Genomic DNA, 20,678 nt, shown 5'->3' with positions numbered 1-20,678 from the left:
TAATAATTTTTACTTTTCATGTGTTGTCAGACATAATTTAAAAATTTTCTTTAGTTTTGAAACTGTCTTCATAAAGGACAAATACTTGCAATGGCTTACTGATTTTGGTATCAGGATAATGCTGACTCATTGAATGACTTGTGAAGTATTGTCATTTTGGAAGAGTTTGTTTCAGAATTGGGATTATTTCTTTTAATATTTGGTAAAATATGTCAACAAAGCCACCTGGGCCTGGAGTTTTATTAATTGGAAGTGTTTAAGCTCTGAATTAAATTTAATAGATACAGGGCTACTCACATGAGCCTGTTCTTAAGAATGCTTTGATAATTTGTATTTTTGTAGAAATTTTTCAATTTTACACAATTTTTAAAATGTAGGGCTGGATATGTAGCTTAGTGGTAGACTGTCTAGCATCCAGGAGGCCTTGAGGTCAGTCCCCAGGACCATGAAAGAGAGAGAGAAAGAAAGAAAGAAAGAGAGAGAGAGAGAGAGAGAAAGAAAGAGAGAGAAAGAGAGAAAGAAAAAGTAAATTGGTATAAATATGTTCTAAATACTTCCTTTTCTCCTTTCAAAATCTGTAGAGTTAACAGCAGTATTAATTTTCTTATATTTGATGGTAATTTGTATCTTTCTGTTTTTCTATCTGATAGAAACTTATCAATTTCATTGAGTTTTAAAAAAACAGATTTTGGATATTTTTCTTTAAAATTTTTTTGCATTTCATTGATTTCAGCTTGGATTTCTATTTTTCCTTTCTTCTGATTGTACTTAATTTATTTCTTCTTTTTTTCCCCTAAGTGTTTAGGGGGAAAGCTAAGACCATCAATTTTAGTATTCTCCTTTGTAATGTAAGCATTTATTTTGTTTTGGGTTTTTTTTTGTCTTTTTCCTTTTTTTTTTTTTTTTTTTTTTTTTTGTCTTTTTCAGTACCAGGGATCGAACTCACAACTGCCTGCTTGCAAGGCAGGTGCTTATGCCACTGAGCTAAATCCCCAGCCCCGTATTGTAAGCATTTAGAGTTTATTTATTTAGTTTTAAGACAGGGTCTTCATATGTAGTTCAGGCTGGCCTTGACTTCACTGTGTAGCCTAGGTTGACCTTCAATTTGTGGCCATTTACTTGCCTTAGGCTTTAGAGTGCTGGGATTATAGGTCTGCCATCACACCTGGCCTGTATAAACTTTGAACCGCATTTTCCTATGAGTATTGCTTTAGCTGCTGATTTTGAAGTGCTGTTTATATCTTCTCAAATCAAAATATTCACAGAACTGCTTTAGAATAATTTTTAACTTGTGGCCCAATTAGAAATATCTTATTTAGTTTCCAAACATATAGAAGTTGGTTTAGTTATCTCTATATTATTGATTTCTAATTTAATTGCTTTGTGACCAGAGAATATGCTTAGTATGTCTTATAGTTGCTTTACATTCACTGAAACTTGGTAGTATGCAGAATATTGTCTACTTAGATAACTATTCTAGAAGGATATTATATTCTAATAGTATTCTTAGATATGCTATTCTATATACCCTTCTTGGGTAGAGTGACCTGTAAATGTCAATTAGGATAGGTTGATTGATAGTGATGTTCAAGTGTTTGGTGTTTTTATTGTCTGTTCTTCATCTGTTAATTATTGGGATAAACATGCTGAAATCTCTGGATTTGTTCTTGTCATGTAGCAGTCTTTGTTTCACAAATTTTGAAGACAACCACTTTTTTTTTTTTTGAGGCATGGTCTTACCATGCAGTCCAGGCTGGTTTCAAACTCATAGCAATGTTTTTGAGTACTGAGATTACAGGCATCTGCCACCAAGTCTGGCCCTTTGAAACAATCTTTTGATTACTGGTAGCGTGTTAGGTTTTTTCCTGCACTTTTACTTTTATCTTACTCTATCTTTCTGTGGATAACACAGCTTTTAAAAATACAATCTGGCCTGGGGTTTAACTTTAACACAGTGACATAAGTGCCTGCTTGGCAAACGTGAGGTCATGAGTTCAATCCCCGGCACCAAAAAAAAAAAAAAAAAAAAAAATCTGACAATGTTTGTGTTTTTTTGGTGTGTTAATTTCCAATAACTGCAGTTAAAAACACTGCCATAAGTAGGTGTCTTAATGGCACTTTATTCTTTCTAGATTATAAAAAAAGTTCTACTTCACTAGGCCAAACCAAGGCATCAGTAGGATTGTAATGCCTCTGGAGATGCAAAGAATCCACTGCATGCCATTTCCCCAACTTCTCACAACTCCTGATTCACTGGCCTTTGGCTGTGTGTCTCATTCCATTCATTTATTTATGGTATACGGGACTAAACTGAGGTTCTTCACAGTATGCTTATCCTGATCCCCATTCTCCTACCCTCTTTTTTTGTTTAATTTTGAGACAGGGACTCTGAGTTATCTAAGTTGCTCAGACTGGGTTCTAAGTTGATGGTCTTCTTACCTCAGCCTCACAAAGTGCTGGGTTTATAGATGTGTCAGATTGGCTTATGTCACTCCAATCTCTTTGCTTTGTTTTATTTTTGTCACTCTAATCTTAAAGCCTGTATCTTCAGTATTTCACTCTTTTTTAAAAAAAAAATTAGTACTTTTGCATTACATGCTTGCATTCATTGTGAGTTACTACATGTACATAATGTATTTTAATTCTTTTTTCATCCCCTTCCCTTCCTCTCCCACTCCCTTCCCTTCGTCTAGTGGTTCCTTCCCATTTTGCAAAAGCTCCTAGTTTATTATCTGTCTTTTATTTTGCTCTTTGGGTTTCTCATATGAAAGAAACCATGCAATATTTAAGATTGTGGGTTGATTTATTTCACTTAACATGGTCTCAAAGCACATCTGTTTTCCTACAAATGACAAGTTTTTTCTCCTTTTCAGCAGTACTTCCTTCTGTATAAACACCACATTTTCATTATTCACTCACCTGTTGCTGAATGTTTAGGCTGCTTCCAAGGTTTAGGTATTATGAGTTGTTCTGCTATAAACATGGGTATGCATATATCACTATAATACTCTTTTGGAAAGATACCAAGAAGGGAAATAGCTAGGTCAAATGGAATTTCTGCTTTTAGTTTTGTGAGAAATATTGATTTCCATAGTGATTGTTTTAGTTTACATTCCCATCAACAATAGATTTTTTTTCTTCAACAGCCTTGCTAACATTTGTAATTATTTGATTTTTTAATCATTTTTTATTTTAAAGAGAATAAAACCTAACAAAATAAAACAATAAAGCCAATCAAAACAGAACAGTGAAAGTGGTACAGAACTTCAAAACTGGATAATAGGAAATCAATAATGGCTGTGATAATATAGTAGTAGTAACAATAGTTGTCCACACCATCAGACATAGTAAAATCACTTAAGATGAAACAGAATAAAACCACTCAAAACAGAACATTAAATAAAACAATAAATCAGAACAAAGCTAAAAAGTGAGAACACTACTGGATTGCAAAAACAAGACAGAAGGAAATCCACCATATTTGCTATACTGCATACCATTATTCACTTAATAGATGCTTAGACTATTGGCCTTAGGCCTCCAAAGTCAATCAGACAATACAAGCATTTAGTTATTTTTGTATATCAGTTGCTAGCAGCTCATCTTGTCCTCCAGACCACCCAGTTGCTTACTGGGGTTGGGAGTGGGGCTTCTTGATTTCAGCCCCTGCTCCAGTTAGTTCATGGGAATGGCAAACTGGCTTCTCTCTTCCTGGGTATTATTTATTTCTTGATAATAGCCATTCTCTCTGGAGTAAGATAGAATCTCAGTGGTGTTTTTAAATTTATATTTCTCTAATGGTCAGAAATATTAAATTTTTTCATTTGTTTATTTTTGAGTCTTGCTTTGTAGCTGTAGTTCAGGCTAGCCTTGAACTCATTATATAGCCCTGGCTGACCTCAAAGTTAGGTAGGTGATCCTCCTGCCTCGGGCTCCTTAGTGCTGAGATTACAGACATGGGCCACTATACTTGGCTTATTTCATGTGTTTATTAATACCAACATCTTCAACTATCTCTCTGCTTGGTCTTCATATGGCCTCCTCCTCTAAATGTCTGTATCTTCTATGTTTTTCTTGCTCCCAGCAAAATGTCATCTTGTTAAGATCCTTAACCATATCAATAATTTGTGTTGCCATATAAGGCAAAATTTACAAATTCCAAGGATTAGGATGTTGTATTTTGGGGGGACTTTATTTAGTTTACTGCAATGGACATGTTTAGATCATTAGCCAGTGAAATTATTTATGTAGTTAGGTTTAAATATATTTTTGTATGTACATGTGTCATCTATCCCTTCTTTTCTTTCCTCCCTGTTTCTGATAAACTCATTTTAATTAAATCAGTATGTTTTATTGATTTTATTTGTTTTCTCTGTGGGATTTGTTTTTGTCACAGTTATTCAGTTCTGATACAGCTCAAAGTATAAATGGATTAGCATAATTGTGTTATAGTATAACTATAAGTTATAGAACTTGAGTTTCCTATAAATTTCATGTGTCATAAAATACTATTCTTCTTTTGACCTTTTCTCTCAGTATGAAATGGTTTTCAAAATGTAAACAAAACAATCTTGTGAACCATGTAAAATAAATACCAGACCATGTTTGGTTCATGACATATACATAGTTTGTTGACCTTGCCCTAGAGTAACTAACTAAGTGAAGAAATGACTTTAAAATACTGTTGATAGAAAATAAATATCTGATAAATTGTGAGAGGAACTAAAGTGGCACACTAAAGAAACCAAGACAAAAATGCTGTCACAGATACAGAAGAAGAACAAAAAGAGACATAGAAAATAAGGGCTGGGGATATAGCTCAGTAGCACAGTCCCTGCCTGGCAAGTGCAAGATCCTGAGTTCAATTCCTGGTAACCACCCTTAAAAAGAGAAAGAAAATAAATAACATAATATCAAGTGCAAATCCACTCATCAATAATTTACTGCATGTATATGGTCTAGATATCCCACTTAAAAAGCAGAGACTGTCAGATTAGATTTTAAAAAGTAATTTCCAATTACATACTTTAGATTCAAAGTGCAAGGTCATGAGTTTTATCCCTGGTACCAAGAAAAAAAAAAAAGTCAAATAAATGGGGGAAGTAGACAAAACTTGAAGAATAATTCAAAGTAATTTCTGTAGATTCTCTTCTCTTCAGGTATGTCTTAGTTACTATTCTCATTGCTGAGAAAAAATACATAACACCCACAAGTTAAGGGAGGAAAGATTTATTTAGCTCACATTTTGTGGAGGTTTCAGTCCATAATCAGCTGACTACAAGGCAGAGGGGCAATAGTTCATGGTGGCTAAAGCAACAAGGGAGGTAAGAGGCAAGCCTTTTTCTATCCCTCATATTGTATGCAGGTTACCTGTCCTAGGGCATGTGTAGTACTCTTTTAATGCCAACATTGAACTTTGAATTAATCACAAACCCTAGATTCAGCAACCTCTAAAAAGCCTGCCCTCCATGACTGCATGAGGCTTTGGAGGCACGTCTAGACAAAGTGCAAGGTATATGACTTCCTTCTAATGAGTACTGGAAAAGAAGTAAAGTCACAGTGTGAAAAACTGATAAATACTGCTTCAACTAACTAATCAAGATGATTATCAGCATCCATAAATGATGTGAATAACACATGCCTTTGCTATATGGTGAGAAAGGCACCTACTTCTGTGGTCTTTGACTCAAGACTTGTAACCTATGCCTGAACCTGAGAATAACACCAAGTAAATCTGAGGAAAGACAGTCTATAAGATACCTAACCAGAACTTTTCCAAATAGTGAAAGCCAAAGTATAGGGGAGCGTAGGAGACAGTTGACTGCTTAATAAAATATGTTATCTTGGTGATATCCTGTAACAGAAAAAGGACATTAGCTTAAAATCTAAGGAAATTTAAGCTAGGTGTGATGCACACCTGTAATCCTAGCACTTGAGATGCTGAGGCAGGAAGATCACAAGTTGAGGTTCTGTCTGAGCAACTTAGTGAGACCCTTTTTTTTTTTTTTTTTTGTCTTTTTCCTTTTCACTGGTACCAGGGATCGAACTCATGACTGCCTGCTTGCAAGGCAGGTGCTCATGCCGCTGAGCTAAATCCCCAGCCCCCAGTGAGACCCTTTTTAATTCTCAGAATTAAAAAATAAAATGCAGCTCAGTGTGAAGGCCCTCAGTTTAATAACTAGTACCCTCCCATACAGAAACCCCTAGGGAAATCTGAAAGTATAGAATTAATAAAAATGTATCAGTATTGATTCATTAATTGACTTGTAATAAATATTTCATCATTATTTCACAATAATAAACTGGGTGTGGGATATACTAGAACCCTTTTGGGTGATGAGCAGAGTTCTTTTAGATTAGGCATGCACAATTACTATCTCTAAAGGAACAGAGGGTATTAAGTGAGGTATGGTTTTATGGGATGAAGTAGGAGAATAGATTAGTATGGGGTGGGATATAAGATAGGGGAGGTTCCACAAGGTAAAAATAGCAGGTAATAGTGATGAACCATAAGCCACACTCTGGTTTTGTGCTAGAATTTTGGTTTTTGTAGTGTTGAGGATGGAACCCAAGGCTTTGTCTATGCAAGGTAAGTGCTCTACCACTTGGGTAGAATTTTAGAGCTGGAGGAGACCCTGTGTGAAGGTGAGACACCTGAGAAAGAGTCACTAGAACAAGAATTCCCTAGTGTTGGCTCTCTTGGGGCCTCTGTGGCGAAATTACCATGGAAAATGTAGGTTTCTTGACTTTTATACAGGGGCAGATGCCATGGGTAGCAGGTCTAGTTAATGTTGAGACAGAACTAATGTCTTCTAATTCTATTTTTTCTTTTCTAATTCTGTTTTTCCAGGAGCAACCTGTGGAGCAGGGAAGCATGGCTATTGTGGATCATAAAACCATGTTCAAGGTAAGGTGAAATTTCTTACTTCTATTAACTGCTTTCTTACTTGTTTTTCCTGAAATGTGCTTTCCACTTTATAACAGTAACCAGCTCAGTGACCCAGAAGGGAACTAGGACAGATGTAGCATTTTGCTGATTCCTAAGATGTCCTCAGCCATCTTTACTATTGCTTTGATGTAAAGTACAATAGTACCTCAGTTCACAAACTTAATTCATTCCACAATTTTGGGGAAGATATCCACGTTCATGTTTGTGTGGGAAAGATGGCCACAATGGTGTTTGTCACTTAATGTGGAGTTTTTAAACAGAAACAAATTTTTGCCAAACACTTCTGTTTGCAAATATAATTGTTCTCAAACAGAAGCATTCACAAACCAAGGTATCACTGTACTTGGTTTTTAATGCTAATCTTTTTAGCATCTAAACTCTCCAAGCCACCAAGTTTTTAGTTTCTTCTTTTTTGGCCAAGTTGCATCTCATTTAGCTCTGGTTTTTGCTGCTGATTCTTACTGGGTCTTGACCTAGATCCCCAGTCTTCCAAATGAGTGTACGGCAGAGGTTTAAATAATATAAGACAAGTGGTATGATTTTAAAAGGGCTCCAGAAGGGTCAGAACCCTTTAGCTGAGCTCAAGACTCTGAGGGCTAAGACAGAGACTTATCTGGACTGCCCACTTTTAATAGGTCCAACCACGAGGGGCGGGGAAACTGAGGAAAGCGCAGGCAATGAGCAGGACCTTGGGAGACACTTCAAGGACATCTCCAAGTAATAAATAAAGTCAGTTCAGTAGCACTGTCTTATCCTGAAGACGTGGTAGAAGTGAGACTGTAGGGATAATTTCTGCAGCTGCAGTTTGTATCTACTTAATTGATGTTTGAGCCAGGTGTCCACAGCTGTGGCCTCATCTTGCCCTCTGAGGTATCTCTGGCCTCACAGGCCACTGCAGGCCTCAGCCAGGACCAGTGATTCATAGAGGTTCACTTACTATGAATCAGCTCCTGTCACCAGGCAAGGGGCCGAGGCCTAGGGCAGACTCATAGATAAACATAGAAAGCCAATTAGTTAATTTTAAATCCTGCTCAGAGCTGCTGGGTAGTTTCTCTGACATATTCTTCCTATGGTTCTTGCTGAAAGCAGCAAGTGGTTATACCCATGCTATAACCTGAATGCTGCACTGCCTTAAAATTTCCTCTGCCAGACTAAGTCTGCCATGTTTAACTACTTAACTGTTTACCTTAAGTCGTATTACTATCCTGAGGGTCTCTAGGGCAGGTATTATTTTGACCAATTGATTCTGGTATTGAATAAATTTGATAAAATTGTCATTCTTATGTTTCCTGTTGTGTTATAATGATTAATTAAAAATAAGCAATTTTTAGTCATCCTGTATTTAAATAATGTGGTAAGTCTCAGGACAGGAACATGATGCAGACAAATTCTGCCAGAGTGTACCACATAGTTTTGAGTACAAATCCCAGTGGAGTCTTTGTTCCCAACTGAAACCCCCTGAGTCTGATTGTTGCTGTCAACATTTTTATTAGATTTCTGGTCTCCTGAGTTCCACTCAGTTTTTTTCAAGTTTGGCTTACAGCAGTCTTAGATCCTCTGTATTTGGTATCTCCAAATCTTTCCAAACTCTTCCCATAAATGATTCCAAAGGCTTTTTTTTTAAGGTTTTAATGTATGATATTCTTTATTTACAACTTTATTGGCAAAAAAGAATAGGGAAAACACAGGGCACTGTACTTGATCTCCTTGGGTCCATGTTCCATTTTAAATGTCCATCAAATTGTTCAAAGATGTACAATACTGAATCTGCATGTGCAGTTTTCTTTATAAAGTACAGTGCTCACAGTGAAACCCAAGATGTGTAATAGTCATCGTACGGAAGAACGGAGGGGAGAGTTCTTTGGGGGCTATAACTGCATGTATGTTTGGATGTGTAGGATGGATAACCATATTGCTGAGTTTTGTTGGATCATTGAACAAAACTGTTTGCAGTCTCACTGTTTGAAGGTCCCCTCTGTATGCTTTAATTTTGTAACTTCAACAACTATTTCTAAGATGACAATATGTAATTAACTAGTGATTTCCTACTGTTTATTTTTTCTGAAATTCTGTATAACTTGTACCCTTTTTCTGTTTTTTTTTTTTTCTTTTTTCTCCTTAAATAAAATTTTAAAAAAAAAGTACAGTGCTCACATTCTAGGCAATGTTTAAAACATATAAATACAAAGGAAAGGAAATCACTCTTCGAAATCTGCATCAAATTTCCACTTAAACTGTAAATATATGTTGTTATACATAGGCTTAAATTTTGTTGTACATAGGCTTAAATTTATGTTGTACATACACTTAAAGTGTAAATTTATGTTGTTGATATTAACACATGCCCAGTGGAAACCAAAAGCTGGAAAAGCAGTTACACTTTCTACTTGAATGGTCAGTTACAGCAATCATTTTCTACAATGACCTTTATATTTCAATTTATCATGAACTACTATGAACTTACTATGACCTTACTGTGACATGTAGCCAAAGTCAGAAGAGAAGACTCAGGAAGAATATTCCTTTTTTGGAGGAGAGCAAACCTTTGAGAATCAGCATAGGAAATGAATATCCTGTTGATTCTAGGTGAAAAAAAAAATGAATATAATCAATTTCTACTCATGCTGAGCTGACTTAATCTTTTCCTTGATTTGTTTGCTGTCATTCGTCTAAATCAGGTGTATTTAATTCTTTGTCTGATTCATCCAAATCTGGTTAAAAAGGTTTTCATCAATAGGAACAGCTTTGATGGCTCTATTTTTCAGTCCATCTACTTTACTGTCCTCTTCCTACTGCATTCTCCATTTTCAGTCCGACCTTCAGAAGCTTTGCTTAGTTTGTTTTCGTCTTTATCTGAAGCATATGTGCTGAATCTTTCGAGAAGAGCTACAGTAATGCCTGTCTCCTCTGCGTCTCTTCGGATGTACAGGCTTAAGAGTATGCCATGGAATGCTTATGCAATCATCATGTGCTTATGAAATCATCAATCTTGTCACCACCTGTTCCCTGAGTGTAGCACATATCATCGGCTTCCTCTTCATCATCATTGACCAGTTCAGGTCGGAATTCAAATATTTCTCCACCACTGATCACCAGTGCCTTTCTTGCTTTGAAGTCAGATTTCCTTCTTTCTATATCTTGTTCAAGGTTATCAATTTTTTCTTGTCTTTTGCTTTTCTTCCACACAAAAGATTCTACAGTGATTTTGATAACATTTGGACCTAGAGCAGAAGGCTGTTTTTCAATGAGATCTTTTTTTTTAAATTTTTGTTATGTTTATTTGCCATAATTTTTTTACAGAATCTGAAAATGATTTTATAAGTTCATGTAAATTGCACACCAGAATAGTGGATTACATTTTGGTGTACTGCAACTTGCATATAATATACATTGATTTTTTTTTTTTTTTTTTTTTTTTGGAGGTGCTAGCTTGGCTTCCCAGAGTCCTAAGTTCAGCATATGGCGTGGATCTCAGGAGACACTGCTAGTTCTCCCCCTGAAAGGGCTGCAGTCTGCCACCCTACCGCTGCTTACCAGGGAGGGGAGGTGCTGCCTTGGCTTCCCAGAGTCCTAAGTTCCAACATGGCGTGGATCTCAGGAGACACTGCTAGTTCTCCCCCTGGAAGGGCTGCAGTCTGCCACCCTACCGCTGCTTACCAGGGAGGGGAGGTGCTGCCTTGGCTTCCCAGAGTCCTAAGTTCCAGCATGGTGTGGATCTCAGGAGACACTGCTAGTTCTCCCCCTGGAAGGGCTGCAGTGGGCCACACTACCGCCGCTTACCAGGGAGGGGAGGTGCTGCCTTGGCTTCCCAGAGTCCTAAGTTCCAACATCTCAATGAGATCTTCTAATGAAATTTCATCTTCTTTCACTTCACTCCTTTGAACTTTTTTCAACACAAATCCAGGAGGAAGTGAATGTGGATACATACAGTTATTAACCCCCTCCAGGGCACACCCAAAACCAGCCATACTTGTAATTTTCAGTAATTTCAAGGAAATGCTTGTAGACTATTTGAGATTTTTTTTCTTTTCCGCCTCACTGTGCGTCTTGTTCACTACTTATTCAAGCTTTTTCTCATCCCAGTTATCCATTGTATCATCTTCAAGTCCTTTATCTCTTTCATCAATGTAACCACTGCATTTTTCACATTTTCTCTCCAAAGTCAGGTCATGAGGAAACTTGCAGTTATCACTTTTAGTGCACTGCCTCTGCTTGAAGAAGGCACACACCATGGACTTGGGATCTGCACCTTTACTTATTTTTTGAGCAGCAATGACAGTTTTGAAGAGCTCATTTAGCTCCTGCAATTCTTTCTTCTTGTCATCTTACTTCAGTTTCTTTGCATCTTCATTTTGTGCTACTTTTGGATTTTGTTGACCGAATTTAACTTGATGAATGACAGCCTTGATAAACTTCTGTTGCTTTGCCTCTTTCTTATTTAGAACAGAAGTGTTGTTCTCAGTAATCTTCTCCTTCTTTTTCTGCTCCACCTTTTGGTTGCCCCTGGCCTGAGCCTGTTTCTTGGGGGATACTGTGGAAAGGCACTGGCCGGACCTGAGGACAGATGGATGCTGTGGGGAAATTTGGCACTTCAACAGGAGGAGGAAGACGAGACCACTGTTGGCGCTGCGGCACACTGAAAGCAAATCCCCAAAGGCTTTTGAACCACATGATCAGACATAGTTGTGGCTGTGGCCCCACTTTTGCTACCAAAATCTGAGTTACTTTCCTTATTGCTGGGACAAAATATTGGACATCTGCAGTAAAGGAAGAGAAGTTTATTTTGATTCATGATTACAGTTTGTGGCCATTGATTATCTTTAAGGCAGAAATGGCATGGTATAGGAAGGAAAGCTGCTTATATGATGGTGACCAGGAACCAGAAAAAAAAGGGAGGAACTGGGGACAGAAATATACCCTTCCGGGTCACATTCTCAGCGACTTCTTCCTACCAGAACCCATTCTTAAAACCAAATCAGTTGTAGTGTCATCATAATCCAGGTACTTGCCAAACACATAAGGCTTTAGAGGGACATTTCAGATCAAACCGTAACAGTAACCAAGTCCTGTCTGAGATTTACCAACATGATTTTGTTTTATTTCACAAATTACTTGGATTGTAACAGGAAGTAGTTTTTTTCTTTTCTTTTCTTTTCTTTTTTTTTTTTGTCTTTTTCCTTTTTATCAGTACGGGGGATCGAACTCACGACTGCCTGCTTGCAAGGCAGGCGCTTATGCCACTGAGCTAAACCTCCAGCCCCTGCATCTCGTAGGCCATGTGAGGCTCACCATGTCTGTGTATACTTGAGGAATTTACTTAAATTCTCTCAATTTCCTCTTCTGTAAAACAGAAGGATTAGTGCCATTTATCTGTAGGTTATAATGATCAAACTGAAGCATGTAAGGCCCTTTGAAAATGTTGGCACATAAGTTATATGGAAATCCTTTCCCAGACCTCATCAAAGTCTAGGAAATTTATATTTGTACTCCCATGGAAAGGTTATTGGAATTTTAGCAAGTTAATTCCAGTCTACCACTCCCAGTGTAACTCATGGCAAGAATAAAGACATTAAGGCATATTTATAATTATGGGGAGGGGTCCTAAGTTGGGCCAGGATGAAGGTTCATCAGAACAAAGGCATTGACCCAGGGCCTAACCTAGATTTTATTAATTCATAAAAAAGGGAATGGTTTGAGGATGAGTGACTGGGGAGGTAAAATATGTGAGTACTTAGAGCTGGGCTGGGTAGGAGGCCTGACAGCACTTCTGCAGTATGCAGAGAGAAGGATATGTAGAAATCTGTAAAACACAATTGAGGTAGCATTTAATATTTGGGCGCCAGTGCTTTAGCACTGATGTGCAAACTTCTCTGCTCTGGGAAGTCATATCTTCTTATCTTGAGGCTCGAACCCAGGTGATACCTCTGGAACCATGGCTCTTCATCCTATGGGGCTTAACCATGTTTTGGGGGAGTCACGGGTAGGGAAATAGCAACTTCAAAGATTACAGATAAGCACCTCTGCTAGCCCTGTTTACATTGCTTAGAGCCAGTTGAAGTAAGGAAATGGCCCAACCAGCTCTATATATATCAATACAGGGGCCAGGTTTAACCAAAGTGGAAGCAATTGCTCTTTGTTCAAGGAGAGTAATCCAGGTGGTTCTCCACAAAAATATACTCAATTTATATAAAATATTATGATTATTTTGTGTTGAGTTTTCTATGGATCAGGAAAAATGAAAATATAAAATTGAGGTAGATATTTGAAAATAAGAAAAAGATAGATACTCAAGTCACATAGGAGTTTTAATCTGCATGTCTTTTAATTCATTTAGCTAATTCTTTGGCAAATTTTTTACTATAGAAGGAATATATAATTACTTCCTCTTAGGAGAACTGGAGTCTGTTATGGCATGTTGACTATTTTATTTCAATCGGAAACTTACTTTCTTTTTATGTTCTGCCTTTCAGGTACAAAATTATAAAAAATGTATCTGTGAGCAGCATACTGTGACGTGTTGGATTTACTACAGTTTTATTTTGTCCATTTTGACCAGAGATCTTTTTGTGCATCTGGTCATCTACATTTGTAGTTATTAAGCAAATCAATGTACAATTGCCTAGTAAACAATAGTTCCTTCATGTTCTTTCCCAAATAATATGTTTGGAGGTAGATTATAGCCTGAAAAATAAAAGAATCCAAAGATCCTGATATGTCCCTGGAGTTCAACTCTTATTTTCAGTTGGTTCTATGTATCATCATGTTACACAACAAGAATGCATCCCAGAATGACACTACACAGGTTTTTAGACTTCCATCTGACTGTGCCAGCTTCCAAAATTAGGGATGATCTCAGAAAATATACAACTTCGTCCTTTTAGGCATGTGGGTAATGGTGCTAAGACAATTTAATTCTCTTGCTGTGAGCTTCTCTCAAGGTACCAATGTAATGCTGGATTTCTCTCATGGATAACCCACATCTTTACTTATTCTTTTACTGTCAGCTGCTATACCTCTTTTCTGTTTGAGATTGGTTTTCACCCAGACTTTTCTACCTTTAGAAATTAGGTTCAGCCAAATTGCTAGTATGAAAGTGAGTCTACAAGTGCTGACCTCTCATTCTATACTCATTCATACAAGGAAATGTTAAGTATAGAAATAGGGGCTGTCTCTACCACTAGGCAATATACTTGCATTCCCTCTGTCATCTCATTTTGGCAGATGTCTGCAAAGGCAAGCCATCACCTCAAGACCTTGGGAATTCTGTCATAAAGGTTTAAAGGGTCATCTCTGCCTCTGCCATTTGTGTACGTCTGGTTCTAGGACCAGTGTCTCAGGTGGGAAAAGAAAGGTTGAGATGATCTGGGGAATATTACCCATTTATATCAGCATTTTCCCCCAGAGCCTCTTTCTCTGTCCTCAAAGGAAGAGAATCTATCTAGAAGAGATTCTGCCTTGGCTTTCCTCGGAGCAAGCACATACTTATGACTGCATGTAAGGCAGCCCTTCTGTCAGCAAATGTATGACTCTCTTATACCAAGTCTTCATCAGCCACTACTTTGAGAATGGTAATTGTCATGGTAATGTAACTAGCTCCCTCCTGTGCTGTGATCTGGGTCCTTGTATAGGTGAATGTGACAGAATGCAAGGATGTCCCTGGTTGCAGGTAGGCCTTTAAAATCCTGAAAGCAAACACTTTATCCATGGCTTTTCCCAATTGTTCATGGATCTGTTTTTTGTCCTTTGCAGTTCCACTATACTATGGTAGTCATTTTGCTTAAGTTAATTATTCTGGCCTTTTGGTATGTTAACTAATTTAAACCCTGACTTAGTTTACTTCAGTTAACTCTTCTGGTCCTGTGCTTTATCTACCTAACTTCTATTTTCTGACTTAAGTAAGTCCATGTGATGTGGGCTCTCTTTGCACATTGTTGGACACTGTGAGGTATAAAGCTGTAATTTTTGGTCTGAAAAAGTGTATCATGGTGATCAGCATTGGCACATTTTCTTCATTTGAGTCATTATGTAGTATTTTGAACATTGATATCAATCTCTAAGTAAGCAAAAACCCTGCCCAGGGTAAATATCTATTCCTATCTGTAGCCTGTTACCTGATTGGGATTAAACACAGGACCTTCATACTAAACTACAACTTCAGCCCATTTTTTATTTTTAAATTTTGAGACAAGGTCTTGCTAAACTGCCCAGGGTTGGCTCAAATTAACAGTCCTCCTGACTCCGCCTCCCAGAGTACTGGGATTATTAAGCATGTACCACCATGCTTGGCCATATTCAAGGTTCTTATTAGGTACATGCAGTGCTCATTACTGACCTTAGTTGTTCCATCTCCAGATCCCTGGAAGTCATGCCGATGTACCCTAAGGATTAACACATGTAAAAACACTCTCCTTATTCAAGGCCTCAGATTATTTCCTTAAAGCTGGTGAAAAACCAGTTCTTTCTATGGAATGTTTAGGATGTGAGCTTAAAGTTCCAGGTCTGCTGGGTTAGTCCTTTACTGCACAAAGACCATATTTTCAGCATAATAATGGAGCTGTTCCTTTCTAATTTAGATTGTTTGCTTTACATTGCTTCCCAGTGAGTTTGATTAATAGAAGTTTCCCAAGGTTCTAAGTTTTATCTATTCTACAACATAGGATGTTCAACAATATATGTTTTAGTGCTTTTTAATTTTTCCCTGTTGTGTTATAGAGTTGTAGTTATACCCTGTTACTAACTATAGAATACAATGCCTTCCAGGAAAGCCATTTAAAATATTCTTATCATTCATGTGAAATGTATTTTCCTTACTAATATATATATTACATGGAATTTTCCTATCAGGGACTGGTGATGTTTGAGGACGTGGCTATAGAATTCTCTAAGGAAGAGTGGGAATGGTTGGACTCTTCTCAGAGAAACTTATACAGAGATGTGATGTTGGAGAACTACAACACCTTCATGTCACTGGGTAAGTTTATCTGTTGCCTGTAATTCAAAAAATGCTTTTTCTTTTTGTTAGGAATTTTTGCCTGTATTTGAGGGGGACTATTTTGAGGAGGATTAATAGCAGTGTCTTTTACTGTGATAATTTTTTTAAAATTTTAACATTCATTATAGGTTTTTGTTTGTTTGTTTCTTTTTGGTACCAGGAATCAAACTCATGACCTCACACTTGCCAGGTAGGTGCTGGGCCGCACAGTTATATATCCCCAGCCCAACATTCACGTATTTTTAGGTCATACTTCTAGGAAAATTTCTATTCTTTGTTCCAAAGTTTGAGCTTGTTTTGTTGGTATAGTATGCTACTGTCAGACTTCTTATTTGGTAGTCTTCGATCACCTTCACAGTGGCTCCTGCACTCTATGTAATTGACTTTCCTTCTTGGTTGTTAAGGAATTAGATTATGATGGAGGTTAGGTAGATTAGGGCTGGGGCAAAACCAGACAACCAAATAGGCTGAATGTGTCAGAAAAACCCATGGCTAATGAGTTGAGAAGATGTTGTCTAAAAAGAGAAGGCATGAGCAGAGCATGAGGTCCTAAATGCTTCTAGGCTTATGGCTGCTCCTTAGTATAGTACACAGGGCCAATCAGAAGATACTATTCCTAATCCTTCATTCAAATTCAGTGCTGTTCATAGGACCAATTGGTGCTATTTCTAACTCTTCACTTACATATGAGTATAACCTATCAAAAGGCACTGTTCCCAGTCCTTCTGTTAATCTCGGAGAAGCCAAGTGAATTTTTCCATAGGACAGTTGTCCTATGTGCTGTATTCATGTCCAGTGCTGTATTCATGAAGTGGGGCCCAATCCAGGTATTGTGGATACTAAGGATCCTTAAGTTTTATAATTTTTGTAGAAGTTTTTAATGTAATGTTGAAGGAATTTCAGAGGAAGAATCATTGATTATGTCTTGAACCTTCCTATTTTTCTTTCCAACATAACTAGAGATAGAGTCTATGTGTATTTAATTTCAGATTTTTGCCTCCTTGAGGGTTTAATTGTTCCTTGTGTTAGATTAATAAGGCCATATTCCCATTTTTTTTCTCTTTTTTTTCTTTTTGAGACAGGGTCTAGCTAGGCAATTCCAGCTGGCCATCAGCTCACTTTGTAGCCCAGGCTAGTCTCGAACTTACAACGAGCTTCCTCCGCTTGCCCTAGCTTCCTAAGTTCTGGAATTATAGGCATACACCACCACGGCCGGCTATATTCCCATTTGTTTACTAGCCTCTTATCTAAAAATTTATCTGAATAGCATTTGGGTTTTTTTTTTTTTTAGACAGGTGTCTCATTGTAGCCCAGGCTGGCCTCAGACTCATAGTAGTCCTTCTGCCTCATCCTCCCAAGTGTTGGAATGTACCACCTTGCTTGGTCTTCTGAATCCCATTTTTAAAAAACTTTTTAATTTGAAGTGATATTAAGTATTAAAACTAAACAGTCTGCAGCCAGGTTTTCATAGAGTTAACAATTTACATTAAGCATAGGGTAGTTATCTAAACCAGAAAATGCCCATTGATCAAATTTTCTGCTGTTGTTTATATACTTTATTTAGATGTCAGTCATTACCCTTGTAGTGTACTTGTGCTGATCTAGCATTGTACATTGTAATTAATTGTCATCTTACTATAGGTGTCTAATCTTGGAAATTTATTTTTGTATTCCTGACCTTGACACTTTGAATTGTGCTGACTTCTTTTTTTTTTGTGCTGACTTCTTGTTACATAGAATTTCCTGACTTTTTAAGATATTTTAATGATTAGATTAAGGTTATATGTTTTGGGCAAGATTACCACAGAAATGATGACATACTTTTTTTAGTCCCGTATCTCAAGAGATAACAATTCTATATGTCTTATCACTAGTAATGCTAACTATGATCAGTTTGTTAAAGCGATCTACAGTTCTGCATTGTAAAAGCCATTACTTTTACCTTTGCAGTTTGTAGTTTGTTGTGAAGTATTTTAATATTTTATGAATATATTCTTTCTTATGATACTCTCCCTATTTTAGTTTTTCATCTGTAATTTCTGCATGTAACAGGATTATTAAGTGCTTTTTTTCTTTTTATCTACTTTCTGGACTCCTCAAGTTGTTTTAGGTTAAACTAATTCTAAATCAAATATTTGTTTATTTATATATTGATTTTTAATCTTACTTCTTTGAGCAGGACTTGCCATTTCCAAGCCATCAGTAATTTCCTTATTGGAACAAGGGAAAGAACCTTGGATGGCTGGAAAAGCAGGATGGTATCCAGGTGAGTAAAGGGGTGGGGAGCAATCAGAATGTATTTCAGTGAAGTGCGAACTAGTTAGAATCCTGTTGTCTTTCCTTTGAAATAGTATATGAAAAGCTGTATTCAAAAGCCCAGTCTTAGAAGAAATAGTTGTGAAATGGGGAGGATATCAGTATTTTTTATGATAAATAATTTTTTTTTTCTGATACAGCATTTCCTCTGTATAGTCCAGACTAGTTTTGAATTTGCTGTTGGCATAGTTTGACCTTGAATTTGGGGTCCTCTTCCATCAGCTTGCTAAGTACTGGGATTACAGGCATGTGGGACCATGCTTGTTAAAAAAAATTTTTTTAACAGATATTTTGAAATTCAATTAAGTAGATCTATTAAAGTGTACCATTTGACAATTTTGATGTACATGTGTACTTATGAGGTCATCACCATAATTAAGATCATATTTTGATTATGCTCACTGCTTCTGACATAAGGTAGTCTTTAATATTTTCTTATCATTACTATCATTATTTTGCAGTACTGAAGATTGAATCCAAGCTCTTGGCACTGATTGGTATTCCCAGATCTATCTTAATTTTGAGCCAGATTTTGCTAAGTCACTAAATTGCCCAGGCTGAGCTTGAAATTGTAATCCTGGCCTCTTAAGGTGGTGACATAACAGGCATAGGTAACCGTATCTGGCACTATTTCAGTAGGATATGATATTGCTTAAAAATTTTTAACTAAGACAAAAAAAAAAAATAGGGGTCTGGGGATTTAGCTCAGCGGCATAAGTGCCTGCCTTGCAAGCAGGCAGTCGCGAGTTCGATCCCTGGTACCGATAAAAAAGAAAAAAACAAAAAATAAAAAAAATTTTTTAACTGATCTCATTTAGTTGAGAAACAGAGTCCCCTTGTATTTTTAGGTTGTTAAGAATTTTTATTACTGTGTTGAATTTTATTGAGTATATTTTGCCTTTATGCAAGTAATGAATAATTTTCCTTTTAAAATGCTAATATGTTGGATTGTGATTGATTTTCAAATGTTAACATAACCTATATTCATGGAGTACATTCCACTGGACATGTAGTATTTTTTTATATACATGTAGTATGTTTTTTATATACAACACTAGATTCAGTCAGTGAAAGGGATTTTGCATTAATATTTAAGAGCAAAATTTATAGTTTCCTATTGTATTTTTCTAGTTTTAGTAGTACTATTATGTTGACATCCTACCATAAGTTGGGAGCCATTTCTATATTCAACAGATATTTTTTCCTTATTTGGTAGAATTTACCATTAAAGCCACTTTGCCACTTTTATCTTTGGAATAGTTTTTTTGTTTGTTTTTATATAAATTCAATTTCTGCAATAGATATATAGCTCTTCTGGGGACAGTTTTTTTCTTGAGTGAGCTTGATAGCTTATGTGATTCAAGAAATGTGATCTTTTAAATTATTATATATAAATAAATAATTATACAAGAGGTTGTGTATTAGGTCATAGTGTTTTCTCTCTCTCTTTTTTTTTTAGATGGGGCCTTACTGTGTAGTTTAGGGTCACCTTAAATTCACATGTAACCCAGGCTGGCCTTGAATTTATGCCTGTCTCAGCTTCTTTAAGTGCTGGAATTATGTGCGAGTGCCACAAATGGCTTCATAGTATTTTCTTATTTAATTACTTACTGATAGTTATTAATCATTTTTATTAATTATGTAGGATTTATAATTAGAAATTCTTTTATTCTTGATATTCTTATTTTGTTTGCGTGTATATGTTTGGTTTGGCTAAAATTTGCTGATCTTTTCAGTGAAAAAGCCTTTGCCTTTGTTAAATGTTATTTGTCAATTTTCTAATTTATCCGGGGATTTAACTCAGTGGCTTAAGCACCTGCCTGGCAAGTATGAGGTCATGAGTTTAATCCTTGGTACCAAAAAAAACACAACAGTTTTCTAATTTATTGATTTCTTATAATTTCTTTGCTTCTGCTGTGAGTTTGTTTTGCTCTTTTTTTTCTACAGTTTTTCAGTAGAACCTTAGCTTTTTTTGTTTTTGTTTTTTGCCCTACAAGCATTTGGAAGTATAAATTTCCCTTGATAAGTACTTTATCTACATTGCACATATTTTTATGTGCTATACTATTATTGTTGATTTCATAAAGGTTTAGTTCATTTTCAAATACAGGGAGTGTTTTTTTGTTGTTGTTGTTTTTTTGTCTTTTTCCTTTTTATCAGACCTGGGGATCGAACTCATGACTGCCTGCTTGCAAGGCAGGTGCTTATGCCACTGAGCTAAACCTCCAGCCCCTTTTTTTAGGTTTTTTATAAAAATAATTTCAAGTTTAGTTTCATTGTAGTCAAAGAAAGTATCTGGCATGATTTTGTTACTTTTTATTATATTAAGTTTATATTAAGTCTGCTTACTGGCCCAGCATGTGGTCTGTTTTGAGTTTTGAGTACAGTTGAACAGAATGTATACTCTGCATTTTTTTGATA

The 20,678-nt window shown here is 36.5% G+C and overlaps 1 protein-coding gene and 1 pseudogene across 4 annotated transcripts in view; one reads left to right on the top strand and one right to left on the bottom strand.

The window, feature by feature from the left end:
• LOC100730169 (zinc finger protein 345-like) overlaps positions 1-20,678 on the top strand; it is a 58,323-nt gene that overhangs the window by 21,820 nt on the left and 15,825 nt on the right. For all 4 annotated transcript variants that reach the window (XM_063252643.1, XM_063252647.1, XM_063252646.1 and 1 more), the window contains exons 2-4: positions 6,851-6,907; positions 15,794-15,920; positions 18,121-18,207. In XM_063252643.1, the coding sequence (XP_063108713.1) occupies positions 6,851-6,907; positions 15,794-15,920; positions 18,121-18,207 (271 nt within the window). The remainder of the gene's footprint in view (positions 1-6,850; positions 6,908-15,793; positions 15,921-18,120; positions 18,208-20,678) is intronic.
• LOC106027087 (zinc finger CCCH domain-containing protein 15-like) lies at positions 9,611-14,654 on the bottom strand (annotated as a pseudogene).

Source organism: Cavia porcellus, unplaced genomic scaffold (assembly GCF_034190915.1).
Source record: "Cavia porcellus strain 051 isolate PalLab524CR breed Dunkin Hartley unplaced genomic scaffold, mCavPor4.1 scaffold_7, whole genome shotgun sequence".
NCBI classification, from domain to species: Eukaryota; Metazoa; Chordata; class Mammalia; order Rodentia; family Caviidae; genus Cavia; species Cavia porcellus.
This window is presented reverse-complemented; position numbering and strand designations above follow the sequence as displayed.